The sequence below is a fragment of the Haliotis asinina genome, chromosome 5 (genome assembly GCF_037392515.1).
Source record: "Haliotis asinina isolate JCU_RB_2024 chromosome 5, JCU_Hal_asi_v2, whole genome shotgun sequence".
Lineage (NCBI taxonomy): Eukaryota > Metazoa > Mollusca > Gastropoda > Lepetellida > Haliotidae > Haliotis > Haliotis asinina.
The window spans coordinates 59,263,507-59,290,799 of NC_090284.1; the positions used below are offsets into that span (position 1 = coordinate 59,263,507).

The 27,293-nt window shown below is 40.0% G+C and overlaps 1 protein-coding gene across 1 annotated transcript in view; it reads right to left on the bottom strand.

Moving 5' to 3' along the window:
• The window catches only part of LOC137284654 (protocadherin Fat 4-like), an 83,940-nt gene that overhangs the window by 45,208 nt on the left and 11,439 nt on the right, over positions 1-27,293 (bottom strand). The window contains exons 11-27 of the mRNA XM_067816552.1: positions 24,256-24,390; positions 23,282-23,470; positions 22,528-22,854; positions 21,450-21,584; positions 12,974-13,153; positions 11,900-12,031; positions 11,294-11,479; positions 10,296-10,421; positions 9,759-9,944; positions 7,688-8,014; positions 6,428-6,562; positions 3,752-3,928; positions 3,385-3,522; positions 1,894-2,079; positions 1,608-1,739; positions 588-770; positions 275-406 (exon numbers count right to left, since the gene is read on the bottom strand). Of these exons, the coding sequence (XP_067672653.1) occupies positions 275-406; positions 588-770; positions 1,608-1,739; positions 1,894-2,079; positions 3,385-3,522; positions 3,752-3,928; positions 6,428-6,562; positions 7,688-8,014; positions 9,759-9,944; positions 10,296-10,421; positions 11,294-11,479; positions 11,900-12,031; positions 12,974-13,153; positions 21,450-21,584; positions 22,528-22,854; positions 23,282-23,470; positions 24,256-24,390 (3,006 nt within the window). The remainder of the gene's footprint in view (positions 1-274; positions 407-587; positions 771-1,607; positions 1,740-1,893; positions 2,080-3,384; positions 3,523-3,751; positions 3,929-6,427; positions 6,563-7,687; positions 8,015-9,758; positions 9,945-10,295; positions 10,422-11,293; positions 11,480-11,899; positions 12,032-12,973; positions 13,154-21,449; positions 21,585-22,527; positions 22,855-23,281; positions 23,471-24,255; positions 24,391-27,293) is intronic.

Here is a 27,293-nt window from a genome sequence, read left to right on the forward strand (position 1 = left end):
TGAGTGTTTCATTCCTTATGTTATTATCTCACTGGTTTTTTTAACCTATTTTTAATGTTATGATGTATATATAAAACAACAAGCATAAAGCACATGTCTCTGTTGTACACTGGCGTAAAGTGCAGCCTACCTTGTTTAATATATCTACCTGTGACATGTGCAATGGGAACCGTTACCATTTAATCACGTCGTATCAAGTAATCAACGACGTATAGTTTCAACATTCATAGTGCGATGATAATATACTGTTCTAAAAGCATTACATTACACTCACACTGAACGCTGATGTGCCGGAGAGATCTTTCAACAGATAAACCTCCCCAGTCTCTCTGTCGATGCCACAGAAGGGATTGTTAGAGCTATCGGATTCTTGGAGCAAGTATTCTACATCACCGTTTCCCGATACCTGTTTTAGAAAATAACACTGCTTGGGAAGGACATTTGAATTAGAACACACGGGGACACTCCCCTGTTTTGTACAGAACCTAACTATAGCACATGCATACTCGTCTCTGTATGTGGAAGAAGACCCCATGTTATCGCACATATCTCTACCTACCAGAACGTGAAGCCGGATCGTAACGTACCGTGTCCTGGTCGACAGCGTTGACGATGGTGAGCACGCTGCCGCGTGACGTCGATGCTGGGATAGTTATGTCGTATGATGATCGAGTGAATACTGGGTCGTAGTGGTTGTTGATGACGTTGATGTTTAGAATGGTGATGTTTTCACGCGGAGGTGTTCCATCGTCACGCGCAAGAACTCTTGCCTGGTAAGGAACGAATAACAATAATTATTTCATTACACGTGTCGTGATATTGTATGGGGATATAACAGTGAGTGGGTCTTACGTCGCTTTTAGCAATATTCCAGTGATATCACGGCGGGAGACACCAGAAATGAATTTTACACACTGATATGGGGCGTCGAAACCGGGTCCTCGGCCTGATGTGATAACGCTTTTACCACTAACCTACCCCGCCGCCCTGGTATAATAACAAAGTAAAGTTGTAGTAGTACTAGGAGAATGAGGAGGAGCCGTTGTTGCAGCAGCAGCAGTAGTAGCTGTCGTCATCACGGTGCAGTAGATATAGAGAAGAAAGATCAGTAAGATTAGTAAGATCAGTAAGATCAGTAAGATTAGTAAGATCAGGCGATGCAGTCCTTTCAGTTATTTTCTTGAGTGAGTGAGTGAGTGAGTGAGTGAGTATGTGAGTGAGCAAGCATCGTCTTGCGTCGTCGTAATATCCAAGCCATATCTCTATAGGGAACAACGTGCTTTACGGTGCATCTAACTATCTGTCACAATATGTTATGACAATGTTTTCAGCTAGCGTCAGAAATGAGCACATACGAGAGCGTAGCTGCCGTTATGGTAAAAACCCGGGCTTACACATGATTGTTGCTAAAAGGCAATCCCCCAGTACAGTCGGAATATAACGCTTTGCGGCCCAGCTGGGTAACAATTGGCTTGCTACGCGCCTGACATATTTAATTAAACATCATCGTATTTTAAATACAGTGTATGAACAAGAGAGACAAAAATGGAAATATTACAATACTTGTGGTAGTATTAGTAGCAGCAGTTGTGCTGCTCAGTACTCACAAATAGAGGAGTGTTCCTGTTGTCCGTCAGGTCACCGATGGTGATGAGGTCTCCGGTGGCAGGATCTATCTTGAAGTAGGTCAAAGTCTCTGTGTCCCCCCTCAGCTCGTAGCTGACATTACCAAACGCGTACTAAAATTGAAAATAACGCCTTTAATATATTGTCACAAAATGACACAACGATCAAGCGACATCTTCAAACACTGGTCACTCGAAAGATATGGACGCAACCAAACAATATTTATAAGCTGCTGTTAGTGTCCTGAACCTTATCGTTGGTACTCACTTCATCGTCGTCCACTGCGGTAACTGTGTACACGATGTCTCCTAGGCTGACATTTCCTCTGACCGAGAAGGAGTCTGTGCTGTTGATGAACTGTGGGGTATACCTGTTCCTGATGACCGTGATGTTGACAGTCTCTTCTGTTGCTTCAAGTGGTGGATTCCCTCTGTCCATCGCCCGTAATTGTATCTGTGTGGAGAGACACATTAATATCAACGTCTTGGTGTTAACCTCTGTTTGTATGTAACATAATACACGCATCTGTCGTTACAGTTTGGTGAGTAACTATGATTTTATATTATTCCTGCAATATAGTAAAGTCGGATATTCCAGCGTCAGTGGTTAATTCTGTTCTCTCGTCAAGCTGACGGCCACTGTTCACTTTCCACTTAAACTGTTAAATATGGGAATGGTTCGTTTATATTGATACCTGTTAGTACTTGACGCGAATTGATCGGTTTTTTTTAGAAAATAATGTTTATATCAGTTTTAATTCTTGACTTCCGTGTTTTCACTTAAGCCGTTAAGGGGGTTACACACAAACTATTAAATTGTGAAGAAATTGCTAAAATTTGTATTATTTTGTGGAAAAGTGTGTCCCTTATTCAAGTAATTAAAAGTCATGGAATTGTCTGACATGCAGCGTTCCTTGTGACACCGTCAATAAAAGTTCTCTCGAAAGTAAACTGTTTACTTATGTTATTCAATATGATTTTTATGAAGATATTTCAGTATTGACAAGAAATAAAGCAAGAAGAGGGTATCAGCATTATCTCCAGTTGAAACAACATACCTAAATTAAATTTGATAAGGGGAGATAACTCTTGTCCAGGTTTACCCCAGGACAAACTATTGCATGATTAGAAGCAGGATAAAGGGAAACAACTTCGAAACGTAAATATGCGCTCCTACTGTCACATCCCGTCGCGTACGGTATGCGCACAAACCACTTTATCCAACATCATTAAGTAGTGTGGAAATGACTATGTGACAATATTACTGATATACGTCTCTCAAAATGCTCACAAACATATAAGTGAGAAGCATATTTTCAATAGCATAGTAAAAAATATGTGTGCTAACAGCGGAGCCATTTATCAATTCAGTACTGAGCGTGTGGCGATTCAAGCCATCCGCGCCACAGTGAAGATGTGGGTAGGAATAGGCCTTCAGTAACTCCTGATTGTAAGAGGCGACTAAAGGGATCGGATGGTCAGGCTCGTTGACTGGGTTGACACGTGTATCGTATTCCATTTCCGTAGATCGATGCTCATGCTGTTGATCAACGGATTGTCTGGTTCTGACTTAATTATTTACAGACCACTGCCATACAGTTGGAATCATGCTGCGTATGACTTAAAACAACACGCAGCGAATTTAGGAGGGCGAAATGGGATGACTGTGTGTCGTTCATCCCCACTTTTTTGTCAAAAATGTTCTATCTAAAGCTCTACAAGCATAAAGGCTACTTGAGGAAGTGGGTTCGCTACTTACCACATAGTCTGTCTGATTGCATTCATCATCCAGGAGGGAATGTTTAATGGTCAGATGCCCTGTATGAGGGTTCATAGCAAAACAGTTCATCACCTCTGCACTGCCAGCAATCGAGTACGTCACAACGTTGTCTGGAGCCTGTCAATAATAGCCCAAACCATCAGTTCATATTACTATATTATACTTGCCCTGCATTGTCATGGCAATTAAGACTTAGTAATAGGATTAAATCGCATTGTTTTCTTTATCTTTTTTGAGTAGTATACAACGCAAGGCGCCATTCTATCCTTTGTCCTTCACGCAATATAGAAAACTGAAAACACTCCCTGACAATAAGCAATGCTAGTGAATACATAGAATCTCCTACCATAGCGTCTCTGTCCACAGCGCTTGCCGTCAGCAGGGGCTGGCCAATGATCCATGTTTCCGGGATAGTTTCGGATGAAGGGGGCAGAAATACGGGACGGAATAAATTGGTTATGACATAGATGGTCGCAGTTGTTGCGGTGCACATTTGGTCCAGATCGCATGCTTCTAATAAGAGCTGTAAAGAAAGAGAAACGAACCCAGTCTAGATTGTTCCACGTCAGAACTGGCAAATCAAAACACTGATTACACAACAGTCGTGTTTCCTGTTGACTGGGTTCCGTCCTATTGTGCAGCTTAGTGAATAACCAGTCTAGACGTTTTAAACTCATTCATTTAACTGGATACATACATGTTAATCAGTATGATACGATAATCTAGGCACTTGTATATTACAATACTACCCTCCTTCTAATCCTTGAAACACATCGTACAGCGTGCTCTGACGAACAGCAAGCTCTGACAAACAGAAACCTGGAAATCGTGGAAATCTCAAAACGAGGCACTGCTGCAAGGAAAGCTTGGAGGTCTGGTGCGGAATTGATATTATATCAATATCATTGTGTGATACAGAACTACACTGAATAAGCACAAAACAACACATAACAGGTGTAACCAATGAACCAAATGCATTGTGAATCTTTTACGACCTCATCAAACAGGGACAGCCTGATTCGTTTTAGTTAAGGTCATGCTGCCTACACCTCGCAATAAAAAAAAAGGAAATACGATGTTATTACAGTTCAAAATTAAAGTTCATTTGGAAAAACCATTTGTTATGAAACAAGAAATTGGAATTCAGTATAACTACAGTTGTAGGTGATGTCTAATTTGCCTTTCACGGAAGAAAATTGGAAGCCGATGAAAAGTAGGTCATTGTCTGAATAGGTGAATAAGACTCATGTTTCGGTGTAGGTTGACTGGGACTTGAAATTGGAGAATAGATTATATAGGAGTTACTTACACTGTTGCTACACAGATATCAAACACGATACTAAACTAAACCATTGATCCTTAATCAATTGAACCTGTGTTCAACTGAAAGGAACTATAGTGAACATTTTTTGTGTGTGAAAATAGATTTTTTCGCTTCAATCATGTTCAATGATCATGGAACTAAAAAAGACACCCAGACAACAACAAAAACAACCCAAAGCAAACAGTAAACCCATAAAACTGAAATCCAAACAACCCGATTATTACCAACAATATGGTTATCAAGTTTCTAATTTTGTTGAGTATTTTACTTGATGGGAAACATATTGTTGTATACATTATTTACAGTGTTCCCAGAAATTATTGAGAAAATCTTTGTTTTTTTTCTAATGATGCTAAGATTGGAAAAAGGGCTTTCACTATGCTCTAAGCATACTAAATAAGGGAGACAACTCTTGAAGGCTTAGAAGGCAGCTCATTACGTCAAGAGTTATCTCCCTTGTCTGAGCAGACGGCTTCCTGTGTTGACATGGCAGAATTTACAGCAAGAGAGAAAAGAAAGCTCATTCTAGATGATTTTGAAAGGGGTGATGCTGATGCTAAAGTGTTAGCTTGTAGACATGGTATTCCTCTGTCTACAGTATACAGAACTTTGAAGAATATTCCAACAGGAACCGGGATAGAGCACAAAGCAGGGGCAGGTCGGCCTAGGAAATTCAGTGTTGTGGATCGCCGAAGACTTGGGCAGATTGTGAGTAGGGGCAAATTGAAAAGTGTTGAGAACATCAGAAATGAAATGATTAGCAGAGGAAGTCCTCAGGTATGCAATGAAACAGTTAGGCAGGAATTACAGAGACTTAATTGGGTGAAAAAACGTGGAAACGTTTAAACTGGTGTCGGGCTCATGAAAATCAAGATTGGGATAATGTTTTCTTTTCGGGTGAAAGTTCTGTTTGGCTTTTCCCTAATTGTGTGAAAATTTGGACCAAAGATACTGTCAAACCTATCTACCAGCGACCAAAACATAGAACGAAGTTTCACATGTGGGGTGGCATATCGGCTCGCGGAGTGACGCCATTGTGTGTTTTCAAGGGAAACTTGACAAAAGAAAGATACGTTGACATTCTAAATGGTCACCTTCTTCCGACAGCACAAACATTGTATGAAGATGATTGGATTTTCCAGCATGATAATGACCCAAAACACACTGCGCGCTACACAAAACAGTGGTTGTCGGGCGAAAATGTTTAAGTTTTAGACTGGCCCAGTTACAGCCCAGACCTAAACCCAATTGAGAATGTGTGGGGAGTCATGAAGGACAGAATAAACCAAAAGGGACTGAGAAATATTGAATATATGAAGGCCGAGGTGGTCCAATATTGGGATACCCTGTCACACGATTACCTACAAACTTTGATGGGTAGTGTGCCTAGGCGTATTCAGGCATGCATTGCTGAGCGGGGAGGTCTAACAAAGTACTAAAACAAGACTGAGACTGTAAAAGGGTGATGTTTTAACATGTTTATGTAAGTAAAACGCCAGAAGTTAATAAACGTAATGAGTTACATGACACAACATGATTCTCAATAATTTCTGGGAATACTATACATTTGCTCTGATTAAGCTGATAATACCAAAGCCTGCTCATATCACTCAAGGAGCACAATTTTGTTGATATATATAAGCAGTATTCTACCAAAGCGGCACGAATGCCTTCGGAACTATCTGTTGAAAAACGTACCAGGAACAACCGTTTCTGTGAACCAACCAGCGATTGTTTGATTGTCACATTACCAGTGACGTTGTCGATTGTGAGGAAGTTTCTCGTCTCGTCTTTATTGAGCAGCTTGTATCTGACCTGGCCGAACGGGGAACTCTGTGGAGGAAAAATATACACCGGCACACAGTTATTGAAAGAATAACGCCCATTTTCATTTTGCACTTAGTCCGGATCTGGACGATTTCAAGTTGAATGTCGTGTTTATGTCACCTATGTGTGTGCGGTGTACTAGTCGGTGCAATCTTTGTGCGTTAGTCGTAACAATCCCTGCGCTGGTACTAGGCGGGGCTATCCTTGTGTTTGCACAAGTCGGAACAATCTCTGTGCTTGTACTAGGCGGGGCTTTCCTTGTGGTTGCACTAGTCGGAACAATCTCTGTGCTTGTTCGAGTTAGGACTACCCCTGTTCTTGTACTAGTCAAGGCTATCCTGTGTTTCCACTAATGAAACTATTCGTGTGCTGGCAGTAGTCGGAACTATCCCAGTGCTTGCACAAGTCGGAACTATGTAATAGTCAGGACTATCCTGTGCTTGTGCTAGTTAGGACTATCCCTGCGCTTGCACTAGTCGGGGCTATCCCTGTGTTTGCACTAGTGACACTTTTCATGCGCTTGCATTAGTACGACTATCCCTATGTTTGCACTAGTCGGAACTATCCCAGTGTTTATACTGTTGAAACTATTCCTGTGTTTGTACTAATGCCAGACATTGAAGTACATTGTATAATCTTTTAGCGTCTTATAGCTATTTATGACGCGGAAAAGACTCAACCGGGACTCTCCTCATCTTCTATCACACAAAGTCAGTCGTAACTTTGGGAAAATTCTAGTATGTCGCTATTACTAGAATTATCTAAAAGCATAAGAGAAGGGGACATTCGATTGTGATGTATTCAATGCGAGGATCGTAGTTCAACTTGTATATTGAAGCACAGGGTTTCAGTGTTATGGCGATACATACATTGACATAAACGTATGGTGTGCGCTTTGTGTTTCCTGATCTGAGCAATATGTCAGTAGAACTGCGATACGCGATTGTAAGATGTAATGATTTTCAAAATGAAGCATATTGTATTGGTAAAAGACACCCACATGGTTCCAAATAACACCAGATCCAGCCATCCCAGTCTAGCATCAGCGGATCCTGGTATGGAAAAAGGGCACAACACATCAACACGTAATATACACACATGCATGACACACAGTAAGTCAATTAAACTCACTGACGGATCCTCATCAATGGCCACAACTTGCAGTACATGTGAGTTGGTTGGTTGGGTGGACATCACAGTCTGATTCATGCTGTCACTAACGAAGGAGGGGGCATAGTTGTTGTAGGTGACGCTGATGATGATGTTAGCAGGTGTTGGTGAACATAACCGAGTTGTACCACCGTCACACGCATTGATGCTTCCCTGGTATACTGCTTGTTTAACAGGATTATGTCTCAGGTCCTTCTTGACGAGCACCTTCCCCGTCCGGTCGATGGTGAAAAAGTTGTTAAAGTCGTTAGAGCCAACGACGTTAAAAGTGACGACGTTGTTGGGGGCCTATGAAATATAACATACATATGGTGCACTATACTTACATTGGTTAGCAATTATATAGATAGTGAAATCACTGCTACAAGCATATATCCTGAGTATGTGTTCATGAATCTAATAGTAAATCCTCGATATCTGCAGGGTGTACCGTTTGATGCACCTGATAATTATGGTGCCTGATAATTATGTTAACTGCATTTGCTGGCTCCGCATTCTCACATTAGCCAGCCAGCTATTCCGCCGTTACAACCGAGTTTGCCAGTGTCAATAGACAGCGGTCGCGGCTTCAATGGTTTGTTCGCAGTGCGATTTGGGGGAAATCATGCAGGCAAAATGACATGCCCGAAACGTCAAAAAAGTATGCGCAAGAAGTCCTTTCACCTCTCTCATAAAACCTCTGCATCGTTTGTGTTGCCACGTTTAATCGGTTAGATAATTTAAGAAGCGAAAGTTGCAGTTGGTACGCTCAGCTTCCCAGCATAGACAGCAAAGGGAGGTAATAGAATTATCGGGCCGACCTGCATCCAGGGTATAGTGGAGATGAATTTATCTTGGAGATATCAAGGAAGCTGATAGTTATGATAACAAATGTTCTCGAATAGGTCAGCGTATCAAATTACACCCTGTCACAAGCTTTAACATGTGTGAATATCACACCAGAGGACACCAGAAATGGATGTGACACGTTGTACCATTTTGAGAATCTTTGAGCTACCCTACCGCCTCAGTTTTCACCAGAAGAAACATGGTAACGTATTCTACTACTAACTTAAAGATTTGAGTCATTTTGACACCGATGCATCACACCTGGAAACTTTCTCCAAGTGTCAATCACAAAACGTTTTGAAAGCTTTACTGAGTTACATAACCCTGACCTCTACGTCAATATTGTAAGGGCTACATGTAAGTAAAAGAAACACAAAGGGTGGAAGTTCATCACCATCTAAACAGAATTTACATTTGCTTCATCGAGTTCATGAGTGAGTCAGCGAACAAATGTTTGTCCTGTTGTATTTCAGCTCCAGCTCACCGATTAATATTGGTCACACTGGAGACCAGATGCCGACTGCATCAACAGCGTTTAGAGACGTCAGTGTACATGCCACACAATTAAATAACACATGCGTCCATCCATGAAAACATGGGTACCACAAACCATTGCCATTGTTGTGAGATGAAATCAATTCTACCATTAACAATTGCCATTGTTGTGTGATGAAATCAATTGTACCATAAACCATCGCCATTGTTGTGAGATGAAATCAATTGTACCATACACAGTTGCCATTGTTGTGTGATGAAATCAATTGTGACATAACCCATTGCCATTGTTGTGGGATAAAATCAATTGTACCATTAACAATTGACATTGTGTGATGAAATCAATTGTACCACAAACCATTGCCATTGTTGTGAGATGAAATCAATTCTACCATTAACAATTGCCATTGTTGTGTGATGAAATCAATTGTACCATAAACCATCGCCATTGTTGTGAGATGAAATCAATTGTACCATACACAGTTGCCATTGTTGTGTGATGAAATCAATTGTGACATAAACCATTGCCATTGTTGCGTGATGAAATCAATAGTACCATAAACCATTGCCATCGTTGTGTAATGAAATCAGTAGAACCATAAAACATTGCCATTGTTGAGTGGTGAACCTAGTTCTGAATTATTGAATGATTTAAGTGAAATCTTCAAGGTTCATTGTATTTTGACAACCCCGATTCCTGACAACTTACCAAGACATCATCATCTACTGCAACGACAGTGGCGATGGGCGTGTTAAGCGTCTGGGTGGACAAAATGGCCACAGAGTAGGTGCTTTGGGCGAAAACGGGTGCGTTTAAGTTCCACTGTACCGAAATTTCAACCTCCGCTGTTGCTGAGAGGGCCGGCGTTCCTCCATCCTTTGCCACAACGAAGAACTGACAAAAGAATATGACAGTGATTCCACAAGAAATGAAGTGTCTCAGGGCAGGAGTTTGTTGTAGTAAAGTATAATGAGAGCCCCAAAATACCAGTGGTCAACAATGTAAGCCCTGATTGTCGGACTTTGAACCTTCGAAACTTCACATCCTTATACATATAAGGGATACTAAGCTGAAATATGTTTTCAAGAATTTTCTGATAAATGAATTCTACTTTCAGGGCAGTACAATACGGACATGCTTGTTACATGTTGTATTTCTCAGAAATAAAATATTCTAGATTTTAATTTATTCCTGACATTTTCACAATGCGTATGGAACCCTCTGTGGTTTGTAAATACTTCTCACCGTGTATCTCTGAAGCCTGTCTGTCTGTAGAGGTGACTGAACCGCAACCACACCAGAGTTTGGGTTGATGAGGAATTGGGTGCTGTCCCGACCAAACATAGAGTATGTCACTGTATTAAACGGCGCCTGAAGTACAATGACACCAAAAGTGTGTTGACAGACTTGTGAAATGTCACAACAATGAAACAGAAATGCTTTGAAGCGTCATGTTCGCTTGATCCACAAATGTTTCTAGACATCAAAATATACCTTTTTGTCAGTTTCATTATTATCTATTGATAACATGAACATCTTCACTCTGATTCTTCTCCATGGATTCTTGACTGCAGCGTTATCACTCTCATATCTCCACCGTTGTCTTACGTCAAAATCGCTCTTTGGATTCTAATTCACCATCCTGCTTTACGATGGATTTTATTTTCACACGTCTACGTTACAACTCTTTGACAATTCTGTCCCCATCCTTTGGTATCTACGTCATCACTCTTTGACGTATGCGTCATCAGTCTCTCAGGTGCATCCTCCGTCGGTGACATCACTCCCATCCATCAATTCTCAATATCTAGTTTTAACTCGATCTTTTTACATGGTGGGATGCTCAGGCTAATCCAGGTTCCATTCAGGACCCAGATAAGAATTGTATTTTTTGAAACTCGTGTTTATTAAACCAATGCCTGATTAATTACAGACACAGCACAGTAATGTATCTTGTATAAGCTAGTGCTGCGTCAAGTAACAATAAACCTACTATCGTGCTCTATGTTGCTCTTGCAACTAAACCGTAAAGCACTTACAACTCGTCATAATGCTCTTGCAACTAAGCCATACATGTATTCCAACTAAGCCATTATTCCCTTATAACTAAGCCATAATGCTCTTACAAATACGTCATTATGCTCTTTCAACTAAGCCATAGTACTCTTACAATTAAGCCATTGTACTCTTGCGACTAAATAAGTATGCCATTACAACCACGTTCTCGAGCTCTGATCACTTACCAGAACGTCTTTGTCGGTGGCTGTCACATTAAGCACAACTGTGCCAGGCACAACTAGACCCTGAATGGTGCGATCGTAAGAGGTGCTGGTGAAGGCTGGTGCATATTTGTTCCGTCTGACCGTGATGAATACATCAGCTGTACTGGACCTAGGGACCGTGCCGCCATCAAGAGCCTGTACCCGAATCTGGTGACGCAAGGTCAAGGACAATTCACAACTGGTACATGCCACAAAATACATAGACAGGAAGGCGTAAGATCTCTGGCCAACACAACATCAATACGAGAATCCTTGAAGACAAAATACGGTAAGTGGCACTATTCCTACCAGACAAAGTCGATTATTAAGCTTGCATGTCACGTGAGGCAGAGTTGCGCCCCTTACTAGTGCATGGATACCCTGAGGGAATACCCAATCCATCAAGATCATTACCCTTGAGAGAGGTATCACCAGCTTTCATTTTGGAGATAAACCTAGTGTGTTTGAAAATCAGAGACATGCTGAACTGAATTGATGGCAACTAAATTTCAATCGGAACCGAACGCGTAGCACACAGTAGTTAAACGTTTGTCATTGCCACACAGAACTTGACGCATCAGTACCTACCAAGAAGGAATCGTCATTGCAGTAAGCGTCCAGCAGAGATCTTTTAATTGATATCACCCCTGATATGTCATCAACAGAAAAGCACTCAGTCTGCTGGAAGAGCGATTGATATCTGACGAGGTTGTTGGGTGGCTGTTGGACAAAGTGGTGAAATCGTCAGAATGGGGGTAACAAATACCAGACATAAACATATGTACACAGAATATTATATCATCATCAGAGCTATCCTGGACAATTATTAACGCTTCTCGGTGGCGGTTTCTTGTGTCATCCATGATTATTTTAGGATTTAGGAAAAGAAACAGAAATACATGAAATCGGTGTTCTAAAGAACTGAAATGCATGAAAGTCAGTGTTCTACAGAAACGAAAATGCCAAATGTAATGATGATAACAATTTGAACAGTAAATATACCCCATTATTCATGGCAGCGAGGGGTGGTGGGTAGCCTAGTGGTTAAAGCGGTCGCTCTTCACGCCGAAGACCCGCGTTCGATTCTCCACATAGGTACAATATGTGAAGCCCATTTTGTGGTGTCTATAGCCGTGATGTTGCTGGAATATTGCTAAAAGCGGCGTAAAACTAAACTTTCTGACTCACTCCAGACAGCGAACATCATGAAATTACTACGATACATAGCCAATCGGATTTAAGAAATCTACACGTACATTTGTAAATTTAGTTGTTACACACTACGTGTAACATCTTTGAGTGGCATTCCGGAAGATTGAAAGTAGAAACAGGAATTTCTATCGAAAGGCAGCACTCACGAACTAAAAGCAGTTATTATCCATAACGTTGATCCATATTTCTTTGCGTTTAACCTATCACTTCCAAAACGTTATACCCGAAGAACTTGATCTTTGTATAAACAACCATATATGATTATATGATTGTACATATTTTATGAAACTGACTGATAATTAGGACAATACGGACATTGCTAGAAGATATCAATACTTATAGACATTAGATATTATTTACTTTCGTAATTGTACAGACTGATGAACAATTAAACACGTATGTAAACATTGTTGGTACAGTATTCAGTATCCCGTACGACACTAAACATACCGTTAGATCGCCGTCTGTCGCGATCAATGTCACTAAGGGAATGCCATATCCAACTGTCTCAGAGACGCTGACCGAATATTGTTTTGGTGTAAACACTGGGGCGTAGAAGTTGGTCAGCACAGTTACCCCGGCAACCGTTCTGTTGCAACGCTCGCCGAGATCGCAAACCTCGACCCAAAGCTGTAAAATGAGATGCCAGATCATTTACCTTTCTGTGTACAAAATGCAAGAAAGGTTGCTTTTGAATGTTGTGCTTAGCAGTTTCACCAGTGGCACATAACAGAGTTTCCAGCGTCTCCCAGTTATATATGTTGGGGAACACATACATAGACAAACATATCTCCACTTATACGATGAGGACTCACATGGATATATGTGTCAAGGGTCATATATAATCAGCAATTTCTCCACTTACGTGACGAGGATTCTCAAGGATATATGTGTCAGGGAACATATGAAATCAGCAATATCTCCACTCACGTGACGATGATTCACAGGCGTATATGTATCAGGAAACATATATAATCACCAATATCTCCACATATGACGAGGATTCTCAAGGATATATGTGTCAGGGAACATATGTAATCACCAATATCTCCACATATGACGAGGATCCACAGGGGTATATCTATCAGGAAACATATATAATCACCAATATCTCCACATATGACGAGGATTCTCAAGGATATATGTGTCAGGGAACATATATAATCACCAATATCTCCACTTATATGGCGAGGATTCACAGGGGTATATGTATCAGGAAACATATATAATCACCAATATCTCCACATATGACGAGGATTCTCAAGGATATATGTGTCAGGGAACATATATAATCACCAATATCTCCACTCATGACGAGGATTCTCAAGGATATATGTGTCAGGGAACATATATAATCACCAATATCTCCACTTATATGGCGAGGATCCACAGGGGTATATGTATCAGGAAACATATATAATCACTAATATCTCCACTTATATGACGGGGATTCTCAAGGATATATGTGTCAGGGAACATATATAATCACCAATATCTCCACATATGACGAGGATTCTCAAGGATATATGTGTCAGGGAACATATATAATCACCAATATCTCCACTTATATGGCGAGGATTCACAGGGGTATATGTATCAGGAAACATATATAATCACCAATATCTCCACATATGACGAGGATTCTCAAGGATATATGTGTCAGGGAATATATATAATCACCAATATCTCCACTTATATGGCGAGGATCCACATGTATCAGGAAACATATATAATCACCAATATCTCCACATATGATGAGGATTCTCAAGGATATATGTGTCAGGGAACATATATAATCACCAATATCTCCACTTATATGGCGAGGATCCACAGGGGTATATGTATCAGGAAACATATATAATCACCAATATCTCCACATATGACGAGGATTCTCAAGGATATATGTGTCAGGGAACGTATATAATCACCAATATCTCCACTTATGACGAGGATTCTCAAGGATATATGTGTCAGGGAACGTATATAATCACCAATATCTCCACTTATGACGAGGATTCTCAAGGATATATGTGTCAGGGAACATATATAATCACCAATATCTCCACTTATATGGCGAGGATCCACAGGGGTATATGTATCAGGAAACATATATAATCACTAATATCTCCACTTATATGACGAGGATTCTCAAGGATATATGTGTCAGGGAACATATATAATCACCAATATCTCCACTTATGACGAGGATTCTCAAGGATATATGTGTCAGGGAACATATATAATCACCAATATCTCCACTTATATGGCGAGGGTCCACAGGGGTATATGTATCAGGAAACATATATAATCACCAATATCTCCACATATGACGAGGATTCTCAAGGATATATGTGTCAAGGAACGTATATAATCACCAATATCTCCACTTATATGGCGAGGATTCACAGGGGTATATGTATCAGGAAACATATATAATCACCAATATCTCCACTTATGACGAGGATTCTCAAGGATATATGTGTCAGGGAACATATATAATCACCAATATCTCCACTTATATGGCGAGGATCCACAGGGGTATATGTATCAGGAAACATATATAATCACCAATATCTCCACATATGACGACGATTCTCAAGGATATATGTGTCAAGGAACGTATATAATCACCAATCCTCCACTTATATGGCGAGGATTCACAGGGGTATATGTATCAGGAAACATATATAATCACCAATATCTCCACTTATGACGAGGATTCTCAAGGATATATGTGTCAGGGAACATATATAATCACCAATATCTCCACTTATATGGCGAGGATCCACAGGGGTATATGTATCAGGAAACATATATAATCACTAATATCTCCACTTATATGACGAGGATTCTCAAGGATATATGTGTCAAGGAACGTATATAATCACCAATATCTCCACTTATATGGCGAGGATTCACAGGGGTATATGTATCAGGAAACATATATAATCACCAATATCTCCACATATGACGAGGATTCTCAAGGATATATGTGTCAAGGAACGTATATAATCACCAATATCTCCACTTATATGGCGAGGATTCACAGGGGTATATGTATCAGGAAACATATATAATCACCAATATCTCCACTTATGACGAGGATTCTCAAGGATATATGTGTCAGGGAACATATATAATCACCAATATCTCCACTTATATGGCGAGGATCCACAGGGGTATATGTATCAGGAAACATATATAATCACTAATATCTCCACTTATATGACGAGGATTCTCAAGGATATATGTGTCAAGGAACGTATATAATCACCAATATCTCCACTTATATGGCGAGGATTCACAGGGGTATATGTATCAGGAAACATATATAATCACCAATATCTCCACATATGACGAGGATTCTCAAGGATATATGTGTCAGGGAACATATATAATCACCAATATCTCCACTTATATGGCGAGGATCCACAGGGGTATATGTATCAGGAAACATATATAATCACCAATATCTCCACTTATATGGCGAGGATCCACAGGGGTATATCTATCAGGAAACATATATAATCACCAATATCTCCACATATGACGAGGATTCTCAAGGATATATGTGTCAGGGAACATATATAATCACCAATATCTCCACTTATGACGAGGATTCTCAAGGATATATGTGTCAGGGAACATATATAATCACCAATATCTCCACTTATGACGAGGATTCTCAAGGATATATGTGTCAGGGAACATATATAATCACCAATATCTCCACTTATATGGCGAGGATCCACAGGGGTATATGTATCAGGAAACATATATAATCACCAATATCTCCACATATGACGAGGATTCTCAAGGATATATGTGTCAAGGAACGTATATAATCACCAATATCTCCACTTATATGGCGAGGATTCACAGGGGTATATGTATCAGGAAACATATATAATCACCAATATCTCCACATATGACGAGGATTCTCAAGGATATATGTGTCAGGGAACATATAAAATCACCAATATCTCCACTTATATGGCGAGGATCCACAGGGGTATATGTATCAGGAAACATATACAATCACTAATATCTCCACATATGACGAGGATTCTCAAGGATATATGTGTCGAGGAACGTATATAATCACCAATATCTCCACTTATATGGCGAGGATTCACAGGGGTATATGTATCAGGAAACATATATAATCACCAATATCTCCACTTATGACGAGGATTCTCAAGGATATATGTGTCAGGGAACATATATAATCACCAATATCTCCACTTATATGACGAGGATCCACAGGGGTATATGTATCAGGAAACATATATAATCACCAATATCTCCACATATGACGAGGATTCTCAAGGATATATGTGTCAAGGAACGTATATAATCACCAATATCTCCACTTATATGGCGAGGATTCACAGGGGTATATGTATCAGGAAACATATATAATCACCAATATCTCCACTTATGACGAGGATTCTCAAGGATATATGTGTCAGGGAACATATATAATCACCAATATCTCCACTTATATGGCGAGGATCCACAGGGGTATATGTATCAGGAAACATATATAATCACCAATATCTCCACTTATGACGAGGATTCTCAAGGATATATGTGTCAGGGAACATATATAATCACCAATATCTCCACTTATATGGCGAGGATCCACAGGGGTATATGTATCAGGAAACATATATAATCACCAATATCTCCACATATGACGAGGATTCTCAAGGATATATGTGTCAAGGAACGTATATAATCACCAATATCTCCACTTATATGGCGAGGATTCACAGGGGTATATGTATCAGGAAACATATATAATCACCAATATCTCCACTTATGACGAGGATTCTCAAGGATATATGTGTCAGGGAACATATATAATCACCAATATCTCCACTTATATGGCGAGGATCCACAGGGGTATATCTATCAGGAAACATATATAATCACCAATATCTCCAATTATATGGCGAGGATCCACAGGGGTATATCTATCAGGAAACATATATAATCACCAATATCTCCACTTATGACGAGGATTCTCAAGGATATATGTGTCAGGGAACATATATAATCACCAATATCTCCACTTATATGGCGAGGATCCACAGGGGTATATGTATCAGGGAACATATATAATCACTAATATCTCCACTTATATGACGAGGATTCTCAAGGATATATGTGTCAGGGAACATATATAATCACCAATATCTCCACTTATGACGAGGATTCTCAAGGATATGTGTGTCAGGGAACATATATAATCACCAATATCTCCACTTATATGGCGAGGATCACAGGGGTATATGTATCAGGAAACATATATAATCACCAATATCTCCACATATGACGAGGATTCTCAAGGATATATGTGTCAAGGAACGTATATAATCACCAATATCTCCACTTATATGGCGAGGATTCACAGGGGTATATGTATCAGGAAACATATATAATCACCAATATCTCCACTTATGACGAGGATTCTCAAGGATATATGTGTCAGGGAACATATATAATCACCAATATCTCCACTTATATGACGAGGATCCACAGGGGTATATGTATCAGGAAACATATATAATCACCAATATCTCCACATATGACGAGGATTCTCAAGGATATATGTGTCAAGGAACGTATATAATCACCAATATCTCCACTTATATGGCGAGGATTCACAGGGGTATATGTATCAGGAAACATATATAATCACCAATATCTCCACATATGACGAGGATTCTCAAGGATATATGTGTCAGGGAACATATATAATCACCAATATCTCCACTTATATGGCGAGGATCCACAGGGGTATATGTATCAGGAAACATATATAATCACTAATATCTCCACTTATATGACGAGGATTCTCAAGGATATATGTGTCAAGGAACGTATATAATCACCAATATCTCCACTTATATGGCGAGGATTCACAGGGGTATATGTATCAGGAAACATATATAATCACCAATATCTCCACATATGACGAGGATTCTCAAGGATATATGTGTCAAGGAACGTATATAATCACCAATATCTCCACTTATATGGCGAGGAGTCACAGGGGTATATGTATCAGGAAACATATATAATCACCAATATGTCCACTTATGACGAGGATTCTCAAGGATATATGTGTCAGGGAACATATATAATCACCAATATCTCCACTTATATGGCGAGGATCCACAGGGGTATATGTATCAGGAAACATATATAATCACTAATATCTCCACTTATATGACGAGGATTCTCAAGGATATATGTGTCAAGGAACGTATATAATCACCAATATCTCCACTTATATGGCGAGGATTCACAGGGGTATATGTATCAGGAAACATATATAATCACCAATATCTCCACATATGACGAGGATTCTCAAGGATATATGTGTCAAGGAACGTATATAATCACCAATATCTCCACTTATATGGCGAGGATTCACAGGGGTATATGTATCAGGAAACATATATAATCACCAATATCTCCACATATGACGAGGATTCTCAAGGATATATGTGTCAGGGAACATATATAATCACCAATATCTCCACTTATATGGCGAGGATCCACAGGGGTATATGTATCAGGAAACATATATAATCACTAATATCTCCACTTATATGACGAGGATTCTCAAGGATATATGTGTCAAGGAACGTATATAATCACCAATATCTCCACTTATATGGCGAGGATTCACAGGGGTATATGTATCAGGAAACATATATAATCACCAATATCTCCACATATGACGAGGATTCTCAAGGATATATGTGTCAGGGAACATATATAATCACCAATATCTCCACTTATATGGCGAGGATTCACAGGGGTATATGTATCAGGAAACATATATAATCACCAATATCTCCACATATGACGAGGATTCTCAAGGATATATGTGTCAAGGAACGTATATAATCACCAATATCTCCACTTATATGGCGAGGATTCACAGGGGTATATGTATCAGGAAACATATATAATCACCAATATCTCCACATATGACGAGGATTCTCAAGGATATATGTGTCAGGGAACATATATAATCACCAATATCTCCACTTATATGGCGAGGATCCACAGGGGTATATGTATCAGGAAACATATATAATCACCAATATCTCCACATATGACGAGGATTCTCAAGGATATATGTGTCGAGGGACGTATATAATCACCAATATCTCCACTTATATGGCGAGGATTCACAGGGGTATATGTATCAGGAAACATATATAATCACCAATATCTCCACTTATGACGAGGATTCTCAAGGATATATGTGTCAGGGAACATATATAATCACCAATATCTCCACTTATATGACGAGGATCCACAGGGGTATATGTATCAGGAAACATATATAATCACCAATATCTCCACATATGACGAGGATTCTCAAGGATATATGTGTCAAGGAACGTATATAATCACCAATATCTCCACTTATATGGCGAGGATTCACAGGGGTATATGTATCAGGAAACATATATAATCACCAATATCTCCACTTATGACGAGGATTGTCAAGGATATATGTGTCAGGGAACATATATAATCACCAATATCTCCACTTATATGGCGAGGATCCACAGGGGTATATGTATCAGGAAACATATATAATCACTAATATCTCCACTTATATGACGAGGATTCTCAAGGATATATGTGTCAAGGAACGTATATAATCACCAATATCTCCACTTATATGGCGAGGATTCACAGGGGTATATGTATCAGGAAACATATATAATCACCAATATCTCCACTTATATGACGAGGATTCTCAAGGATATATGTGTCAAGGAACATATATAATCACCAATATCTCCACTTATATGGCGAGGATTCACAGTGGTATATGTATCAGGAAACATATATAATCACCAATATCTCCACTTATGACGAGGATTCTCAAGGATATATGTGTCAGGGAACATATATAATCACCAATATCTCCACTTATATGGCGAGGATTCACAGGGGTATATGTATCAGGAAACATATATAATCACTAATATCTCCACTTATATGACGAGGATTCTCAAGGATATATGTGTCAAGGAACGTATATAATCACCAATATCTCCACTTATATGGCGAGGATTCACAGGGGTATATGTATCAGGAAACATATATAATCACCAATATCTCCACATATGACGAGGATTCTCAAGGATATATGTGTCAAGGAACGTATATAATCACCAATATCTCCACTTATATGGCGAGGATTCACAGGGGTATATGTATCAGGAAACATATATAATCACCAATATCTCCACTTATGACGAGGATTCTCAAGGATATATGTGTCAGGGAACATATATAATCACCAATATCTCCACTTATATGGCGAGGATCCACAGGGGTATATGTATCAGGAAACATATATAATCACCAATATCTCCACATATGACGAGGATTCTCAAGGATATATGTGTCAGGGAACATATATAATCACCAATATCTCCACTTATATGACGAGGATCCACAGGGGTATATGTGTCAGGGAACATATATAATCAGCATTAATTACACTTATATGACAAGGATTTGCGATACAGTCATCAACTATGATCTTTCGTTCATCAGAAAACATTTTATGGGATCAAGAACGTCCATGAAAAGGTCCAGGTTTCATTCTTTTCACTACACACTGAGTCATATATAAGCCAGTTTGGTTGTATTTAAATTTAGTGACCAAAGAGGTTGATCTCCACCACCTAACGAATTACCTAATTCAGTTCTGTGTATTGGCCCATTCTGGAGATGGAGAATTTTATTTACTGGCAAAATGTCACCACATTCCTTTCATTGCTGGCCAAAGGAAATCAGTTCACAACATTTGATGAAAATCCAAACCCCTATACAAATGGGTTAAGATACGGCAGTGTTCATGTGACCACAAAGGTCTTACCTCAAACGTTCTGTCCATTGTGAGAAGCGGCACTGCCTTGATTGTGACGTCACCAGTGCAGGAGTCGATGTCGAAATAGTCCACGGTGTCGTCTATGTTGAAAAGTTTGTAGTTCACGGTGTTGTCAGTAACGTTCTGGGAAAAAGTGCACAGTGTGTCAATAAAGAAACAACTGGTCTCATATCATATTTCATTTTAATTGATTCAAGAGGGATAAGTTTCGGGGTATTTTCATCAACTTAACTGAGTAATTTAGTTAATTCCTATATTTACTTTTACATTGAATTGAACTTACATGTATGTAGGCACATAATCGAGAAGTCTCAAATGTGTTTCGTGAATTTTTTACCACAGATTTACAATGAACTGCTGAACGACTTTGCCAGTGAAAGTGACGCTGCATTGTTTTATTGTCCTCAGACAAAATTTATGAGTGAATCTTGGAACGATGTGTTTTCAGTATTCCATAGTCTGACTTAATTACCTCTTGTTTTTGCCGTAATAGTTATAATAAACAATGCACGCATGTGGAGCTGTGTTTCGTAACATACTCGACCATTAGTTTTGATGAGTCATTTCTTTAAGAAATTTATATTGAAATGTAGTAATGGTATGAATTATATGATTTACAGTTATTTTTATAACAAAAATGTATGCATGTCAGAATCAGTGTTTTTCAGTATAATGTCATCAATTCATGTAACGTATAAAACTATTGTGAACAAAACATGAATTATCGAAATAAATAATCATCAGCAGCATTATCACTTCACGAATCTGATCTTACATTACTTGAGTGAGTTAAGTTTTACACCGCACTGAGCAATATTCCAGCTATAAGGCGGTGGTCTGTATATAATCGAATCTGAACCACACAAACCTTTGATTAACACCTGGAGCATAGATCAGCGCAACTGGAAATCGATGACATGTGTCAGCAGAGTTAGCGAACCAGACCATCCGATCCCATTCGTCGCCTCTGACGGCCAGTTCTGTAACCCAGATCTTCACTGGACTGTATAACATGATTTCCCCCTCCCCCTCCCCCTCACTAACTCGCTAGAGATGTCCTGCTTACCGTGTCACTGTCCACGGCAACTATCTTCAGAACAGAATATCCGATCTCCATCTCAGTCGAGTTGATGCTGATGATGTAGTCGTCCACGTTGATGAAAGAGGGTGGGTTGTCATTACGGACAGTGGTCACGACGACGGTGGCGGTGGTGCAGCGTTGATTGGCTGCAGCATCACAGGCTTGGACGCCTCCGTTGTACTGGACTGGCTGACTGGGATCCGTCTGTAAATCTTTCTTCACGGAAATCTGACCATCGTCTGAGTTGATGAAGAAGAATTCCTGAAATTTCGCGTCTCCTGTGATCGAATATTGGACAATATTGTACGGCTCCTGTTGAGATAAAAACAAATACCCAAATCATGCAATTGTATTTCACTCACTTTTGTCCATGGTCGTTCATGTAACACACTTCAAATTATGCAAGAGACTAAGAAAATCCTGTACTTACTTCACATTATAATTGTCGATTATGCAGTTTTATGTCTAAACACAGACATTGCATGTTATGATTCCTGACTAAATTATTAGGAGGTTGTGTCTTTGAGATATTTCTTGTATATTTACCGTCCAGATTGTCTGTGAGTGAGTGAGTGGGTTAATGTCCGTTTTGAACAATATTCAAGTTATACCAGTAAGTATCGGTTTAATAAAAACCCGAAGTGAAACAGACACTGTGATCATGAAATTGTCTTAAAGTCTACATTTTAAGAATCTAGGCCAAATTTGGATCGGAACCCAGATGTTAAGAGGGTCTTACAGCAATATCTCCGTCAACTGCCGTCAGCTGCAGGAAAGGTGGGTACCCGACAGGATGGCTGGTGAGTATGCCCGCGCTGTATGACTGGGACGGTAACTCCGGTGAAAACTGATTTCTGTCCACATTGACTACAAGTGTAGACACGACACTTCTTGGAGGGGTTCCACCATCTTGGGCCAATACACGGAGCTGCAACGCAAATAGGAGCCATCATTAAAGTAACGAATGATTCTGATTGGTCGCCATGCTTGTCAAAATTTTATTCATTATAGCATGATACCAACTTGTACTCCGTATGGTCAGGCAAATTTGATAACTCGAGCGAGTGAGTAGTGTTAAGCCATTTTTGGCAATATTCCAGCAATATCAGGGTAGGGGACTCCAGAAATGGTCTCCACACATTGTACACGTGTGGGGGAATCGAACCCGGGTCTTCGGCGTGAAGAGCGGACACTATAACATTTATAAGATGCCCTTTGATAACTTGGGCCTGTATTTTTGTCATAATGTCGTTCCATGAACTAGATTCGTGAAGGTCCCGGGGTAGAATAGGCCTTCAGCAACCCATGCTTGCCATCAAAGGCGACAATGTCGTAAGATGCGACTAACGGGATCGGGTGATCAGGCTTGCTGATTTGGTTGAAACATATGTCATCGGTTCCCAATTGCGCAGATCGATGCTCATGTTGTTGATCACTGGATTGTCTGGTCTAGACTCCATTCTTTACAGACCGCCGCCATATAGCTGGAATATTGCTGAGTGTGGCGTAAAACTAAACTCAAATTAAAGCTACGTCTTCTTCCTGGCCAGCGAACGCTTTAACCACAGGGCTACCCAGTCATGTATTCCTCAAACCAAAGGATTATTAGTAATGGACGTCAATATGATTATTTCGTGTCACATTAAACTTTTGTCGATGGTCTAGGGAAAACTGTGACACAAATTGGTCAAGAGGAATACGACATATACTCACCGTGTACCGTGTCGCTGTATCACGTGACAACGACGTTTCCGACAGTATTATTTGACCGGTATCACGAATCACCGTAAAGAAATTGGTGGCGTGGTCATCTGCGATCAGAGAGTAGGTGACGGTGTTGAAAGGTGCCTGAAAATAACGAGGCAAGACTGCGTGTATGTATACTCTTATAATGTAGGTAGGTAGGTAGGTAGGTTTATTATATTCCTCCAGATTAGGAGATACAAAAATTAATTTGATATGAAAAGCCATGTATTCAAATTTTATGATGGATTAATAAGAGGCTTTACAGGGTGAAACTGGACCACGTGATCCCAGATGCAACCTGTCCGACCAGTAGCTGCAGTTGTATGGTGTCGATGTCATGCGTGTCACCATCAAACAGCTCTTTGGTCAGCATTCTCTGTTCATCATTGTCCAACAGAATATATGTGTCAACACTGAATATGTCCAGAATGTCCAGCCACATGGTTTCTCTTCTTATGCTTACCACACTATCAGCGCAAAATTGAAGAATGTGTTGTACAAGACCGTGCACGGTGCAGGAACATAGTGGGCACTGTTCAGTTCTCACTGGGTGCGTGATAAGACAGAGAGAATACCTTTAAGCCTCTCTCGCCTGTGTGGGTGTTGTCTTCTCTCGGTCATATCAGATGTAGACTGTTAACCCTGTGGTGGGTGAGGAACACTGACATGCTTGCATCATCTGTGGCAGAGGTTCATCAGTCTCAGCTTTAAAAACATGCTTCTTCACTTGGGTTTTCCAGGGCAAAAGAACATAACTGGATCTGAGATTGAGCATATCTGACTGTATCGATGAAGTAGCGATATAGCAGGGTGGATTTTGCTGAACAGGATGTTAGGCATGCAAGCAGTCGTCCAAACAGACAGAGTTTTCTAATGCTCATGGTTGCTGTGATAGGCAGAATGCCTATAAGTGGAAGCACCATATCTGTTCTAGTTCTTGTTGGTAGACCTTGAATTATCTTCAGGTAAAATCTGTGCGCCCTTTCCAGCTCGAGACAGAGAGCTGTTGACATGTGTCCAGAGTTTCATAGCCGTACAAGGCACGTGGCAGAACAAATGACTGGTAGATCTTTGCTCTTGTGAGTGGGTGGAGTCCATCTTCATGAACACCAATGTTTCTGATGGCAAAGAAAGTTGACTTTATCTTTCTACAGACGGTGTCAGTCTGCTCCGTTGACTTCATGCTCTTGAATATTGCAGTGTCCACGTGAGTATGCTGGTCAGTCTCCTGTATTGGCCTGTCTCCCGGGTTCCAGGTTCTTTGGGAACGTTTGTAAGCTGAGGTTGAATCGTTGAAGACTCTCATGACATCTTGAGTGGGTGCAGCACATGAGCTTGTGTTAATACGGGCTCCAAACGGTGTAGCAGAAAGGCTCTCTAGCAGTTCGTCAAGATATAGCTGTTACAGCCAAGGTGATTGCATACCTCCTTGCCTAATCCGTTTCGTGATGTCAAAGCACTTGCTTGAGTAACCCATGTATAATGCACAGTATACATCCACCGACAGAATAACATCAAGAAGTACTTCCGGAGTCAGAATGTGTCTCAGCTTTAAAAGAGGTCATCATGCCAAACACAGTCAAATGCATTTTCAGTGTCAATGAAGCAGCCAAAATGAGTTTAGTGTTATTTACCATAGAGTATGCTATGCACTCTCGGAGAAGAAATGAAGTCATCGTTGAGTCTTTTCCAGTTCTAAAGCCATGCTGAAGTGGTGATGGGTTGTAAAATTTCTGCAGGCGCGACAGTAGTACTCTTTCAAATAGTTTATAGATAGCAATGAGAAGTGTTATTGCTCTGTAACTATTTGGTATTATTTTTGGTTTCCTGCCACCTTTGCACAGTGTAATGATAACTCCGCGTTTCATTGAAAACCTATTGTAAGGAAGGCATTGAACAGTTTGGTAAGACAGGTGACTAAGCCAGGACCGCCATGGATGATATGCTAATTGGTCACATGACCAATACCAGGCGCTTTGCTTGTGTTCAATTTGGAAACAACAGGAGGCGCGCTTTAGAGAAGCTCACTTTCAGCAGATTCCTTATGATCCGAATCAGAGGAATGATCTTCTACTGCTACACACATATTAGATGATCCTGCGCACTGAACGCATTTGTGACAAGAGAGGCGGTACAACGAATTGGGCGAGTACACTTGGCTGCTACAGGTAGCTTGACGATTATGCATGTGCAATACATGCTAACCGTGACATGAAATCAACACCTCTAACCCTGACGAAAATCGGCCCGTACAGAGAAATAGGAACACAATCATGGGATAAAAATATTTCCCCCTTGCTACTCTGATTTACCCACCACCATTCAGTAACAGATAACTTTTAACATATCAAATAGTTAAATGAAACACAATGAACTATATGTAGGTATTATCTATTTAATATTTAGGAGACGAAAAGTCAACTTTACCCATTAAGACAACACCGCACATTCCTTCGAATGATAAGACTGCAATTTCAGGCATAAGATACTGATATTCCATGCTAACCTTGACTTAAGACGAAGACAAATAGATGATTGGGGCATTGACAAGCATTTTAGATATTCAACAATTTTGTTAAAAAGAAATCAGGAAAATGTCATTTATATGTTGGTCCTAAACACATTTGCTCAGTATATTGTGTTGATTCAATTCGTTGGGATTGTACCTGTTCCCAAATCGAGTGTGCTATAACAATTCATGCGTGAAACGCACGGGGAAAATGAACTTCTCGATATTTATCAGACAACCTGTCTCCCTCTTGTTTCAAGTGGATCGTTCTGTGGGGCGTTCCCAAATATGCAAATTGGGATCATTTGTCAGGCTGTGGATCATCTTATATGTGTTTACCAGTAATGGCATATACGATGCTTTGACATATTCACTCCAGCCATCTGCAATGCTTTTCTGATCACGAGTGATAATACCTTCTTGAAAACACGTCACCACCCGTGTCGGCTCCGCGACCTATTCCTCTAGAGTTTATAGCCTTCCAGAATGCAGACTG